Source organism: Nicotiana tomentosiformis, chromosome 5 (genome assembly GCF_000390325.3).
Source record: "Nicotiana tomentosiformis chromosome 5, ASM39032v3, whole genome shotgun sequence".
In the NCBI taxonomy this organism is placed as follows: domain Eukaryota; kingdom Viridiplantae; phylum Streptophyta; class Magnoliopsida; order Solanales; family Solanaceae; genus Nicotiana; species Nicotiana tomentosiformis.
The window spans coordinates 137,671,685-137,675,926 of record NC_090816.1 but is presented as its reverse complement, the minus strand read 5'-3'; the positions used below and the strand labels follow the sequence as shown (position 1 = coordinate 137,675,926).

Genomic DNA, 4,242 nt, shown 5'->3' with positions numbered 1-4,242 from the left:
AAGACTAAGAAACAATTCATTTCAAGATTATGGAAATTTCAGCCGACCAAAAAGTTAAGAAAATATAACTTTCAAATGCAAAATTAAGTTGTCCAAGGGGATATCATCAAAACACCTTGGTTTCAATAAATAGACGAACTAGTACTTAATTGACTCTATTTATCTATTTTAGTTTGTCTAAGTTGTTTTCAATTTAACATTATAAATTGACAAATTATATTATCTATTAAATCAATTAGTATAAAATAATAAGAACTAATACAGCACTCAGTAAAGACACGAAGAAGCTCAAAAAATGGAGCGCTATATGAAAACAGATGTATATTACAAAGAAGATGAGCAAACATAGAAGGAATGATGAACAAAATAAATGAAGTAATATCTTAAAAATGAATCAAATAAATCCCAACGTTTTTCACTTTTGACATCTTTCTTAATGTATAGCTCAGAAGAATCTTCACTGATCTCACTACATAAAATATTATTGGGTGAAGATTTATGAAATATATGGAATTTTGTCGAAAATTATCAGCAAATATAATAGACCCATATCACACAACATCTCATTTCAGCATTTTGAGAGGAATACCAAACATGCATTCACCAAAAAGTTCATAATTTCAAAAAAATAAAAAATAAACTTACCCAGCGAAAGAGATCGTTGTCATGCACCCAAACTGGGATGGGACGTGATTGACACTCAACCCTTACCACTCGTTGAGTGAACCCTATACTATTTGTATCAAACTTCAAGTTCAATAGCAAAGAATCTAACGTGCTTAAATATTAATTCTAATCATGTAGTAGTTCTTAAGTTGACTGATAAAAATAATAAATAAAGAATTTATCACAAACTATTTTAGTACTGACCCACTAACAAGTCATGAGCCTCTAAAATATGAAAAAAAAAATTAAATTACATAGCCTACGGGGGCATCCCTGGAAATAAAATAAATGTAAAGAAAAAAAAGATATAAATAATAGTCTGAATTGGGTTCGCTATCGCTGGGGTGAATCAACATAATCTGTAAACTGAATCTAGAATATCTTCTCTAGCCACGTGCCTCGTTACCAGCGTCCTCAATACCTGCAACACGACGTAACAGGCCCAAACGGGCTAAGTACCACCAAAGGATACCCAGTAAATCTCATAGGCTACCTTCTAAAAAGGCGGAGCGAGACCTTCTGGAAAATATAAGAAAGAAAAGAGATATACGGAAAATCTTATAAATCATATAAAATTTTACAACAAATTAATAAGCTTGAAACTGAAACTGTAAGCTGAAACTGAAACTTAATGTAGAAATTGAGCCCATAACTGATATCTGAAATAGAAACTGAGTTATATATATTTTAAGACGTAACTTTGAAAAGTTAATTGTTACGCATAATGGCCCTGCGTACATGAGCATCTGGAAATACGTAGGGGAGAGTGTCGGCCTATCTCCCCAACAAATAGTTGGCACCTGCGAGCGTGGAGTAGGTAATCCTGACATCATGACACTCACGCTGGGGAAGGTTGGCCACTTCTCCCTACTGAATGCGAATATCACAAATAAAGGCGCATAACAATTGGTAATACACATAAGCATGTATTCATGTCACATATAATGTCGTACTGAATAAGAATAAGTGAACTGAGTATTGGATCATGAGAAGACATAACTTAGTTTTATCTAACATATGGAGAACAAGAGTTATAATGGAATTTTCTACTAGGAAAGTAAACCTCAACTCACCTCAAGTCTTAGCTTCAACTCATCCTTTCAAACTTCGCGGGAGTTCAACAACTCACGATCTACAAATATTTTGGCTAAGATCATCAGGACATACTTAACAAGTTCAATTCACTACCAATTGAACTAATTTCTAAATCATGAATTACACAATATAATCGACACTTAATGTGAAAAAATATATATTTCTCTATCAAGCTTACTGCTATCATATCCTTGACCACTTGGTATATGGAAAGGAAGAAACATATTTTAGTATCAAAATTATTACATGTTCATACGTAAATAACACTATCCAAAACATATGACCCTAATAATAATCTAAATACTTTAGAAATATTCAAATCTGATCCTCACTTTACCCTTAAAGCTTTGTCCATTACTAGATGAAAATAATCTCTCCATTATTTTAATATTTCTAATCATGTTCCAAATCTCAAAAACAACTTGGCAGCAACTCAAATGGGTTTAGAATTTATCAAATTTCTTTCAATTTACTTCTTGTCATCATTCTAAAGAATTTGATATCCACATCAATCCTAATGTAATCCAAGGCATACTACAGGATAAGATTATATATCTACATACCTGATTGTTGGTTGAATTGCACAAGAAATTTTCAAGCTTTCTAGTTCTCTGCTCACACTAATTATGTATCCTCAAACTCCTCAAATAATAATGACCCAAGCAACAAATCAAACAATTATTCTTATTTGTTAATCCTTAACGCGGTCGTACAGGTTCTTTTTTTTTTTTTTTCTTAATTGATTCTAGAGCTAATGAGTTTTTAAAACAGTTTTTCCTTAAATTCTGCAAAGTAGGGAAACACTAAGAAGTTGGGTTGGCCCCCTTATTTTTTTCTTTATCTAAAGTATGGCCCCATATAAATACTTAATCAAGTAAATGGTATTTATAAGGCTATTGATGGTCTCATATACTACCAACCACATTTTGTTTTGAAAATGTTTGGTTATTCTATCCATAAGATCTATTTCCGTATTTTTAAGGTTAAATTAGTCCAAAAAAGTAATGGGGTATTGCATTCTTCCCCCCTTTAAATACCGTTCTTCCTCGAACGTGGAACTTTAGTCATTCCTGGAAATTGAAATATTTGCTTTGGCATCTTGCATTCTTAGAACCTTAGGGACTCAGATGTTTCATTAACTTTCCAAATTTCTAAACGTTTCCGCGGAGTCTCCCTTGTAACTGGAGCTAACTATAAATTTTTAACATGTCCAACAACCCAATAACAATAACACTTTGCACCTCTAGCCACTCAATCCAATAACATACAACATCAAGGCACACCCATATACCCGCCAAAGCCATTTTGCATTATTATAAGCACAAATATCACATAACTTGACAATCTAAATATTTTAAAGCTTAAAATGAATTATGTACCTAAAATCTCGAACAAATAAGGATATATTTTCTTCATGGCTTCCTAGGGATCCTACGTAGCTTCCTCGACTGAGTGGTTTTTCCATATTACTTTCACCGAAGCAATGTCTTTGGTTCGAAGTCTACAAACATGCCTGTCTATTATAGCTACAGGGACCTCCTCGTATGTCAGAGTATCATCAATCTCTATATCTTGTCTATCAAGTACATGACTTGGGTTGTAAAAGTATTGTTTCAGCATGGACACATAAAAAACTAGATGCACAGAAGATAACTCTGGAAGTAAAGCTAGTCGATACACCACAAGCCCAATCCTTTTAAGAATTGGATAAGGCAGCATATCTCTTGGGCTAATATTCCCTTTTTTACCAAACCTCATGATACCCTTCATTGGAGATGCCTTTAAAAATACATAGTCGCCCTCTTTGAACTCAAGATCGCGGCGTCTTATATCTGAGTATGACTTTTGTCGGCTTTGAGCTATGCGAAGTCGTTCCTGAATAAGTTTCACATTTTTCAAGGCATCATATACTATGTTTGGCCCAATAAGCTTCATTTCACCTAACTCAAACCACCCTATAGGCGAACGACATCGCCTCCCATATAGGGCCTCGAATGGGACCATATAAATGCTTGCTTGATAACTGTTATTATATGCGAACTCAATCAAAGGTAGATGATCATCCCAGTTTCCTTTAAAATCAAGAACACATGCTCGTAACATGTCTTCCAAGGTCTGAATTGTCCTCTCGGCTTGCCCATCCATTTGAGGGTGAAAAGTTGTACTTAGATTAACTCGGGTACCGAGATGTCATGACTCAAAAACCTAACCTGTCGTGATGGCGCCTATCGATGGTACTAGGCAAGCCGACATTCCCAAAATACTCCAGTAATTCCATAAAAAGTTGTTTAAAACTTTTTCATATCAGAAATGTTTCATAAAACCAAAGTTGAACTCAATATAGAACCAAAATGCGAAAACCAGCCCAAAACATCGGGGTGTCACTAAGTCGTGAACATCTAAATAACCAAACTAATACAACCAGTGTCTAAGTATCAATACAAGACATAAAGAAATATAAAAGGAAAGACAAGGTCATGC

General features: G+C 34.1%; 1 protein-coding gene across 1 annotated transcript; it reads right to left on the bottom strand.

Moving 5' to 3' along the window:
- Nucleotides 1-3,192: 3,192 nt before the first annotated feature.
- Nucleotides 3,193-3,696, bottom strand: LOC138893225 (uncharacterized). The gene has a single exon (XM_070177003.1). It carries the CDS (start codon nt 3,694-3,696, stop codon nt 3,193-3,195), a length of 504 nt encoding a protein of 167 aa, XP_070033104.1.
- Between the last annotated feature and the right edge of the window lie 546 nt (nt 3,697-4,242).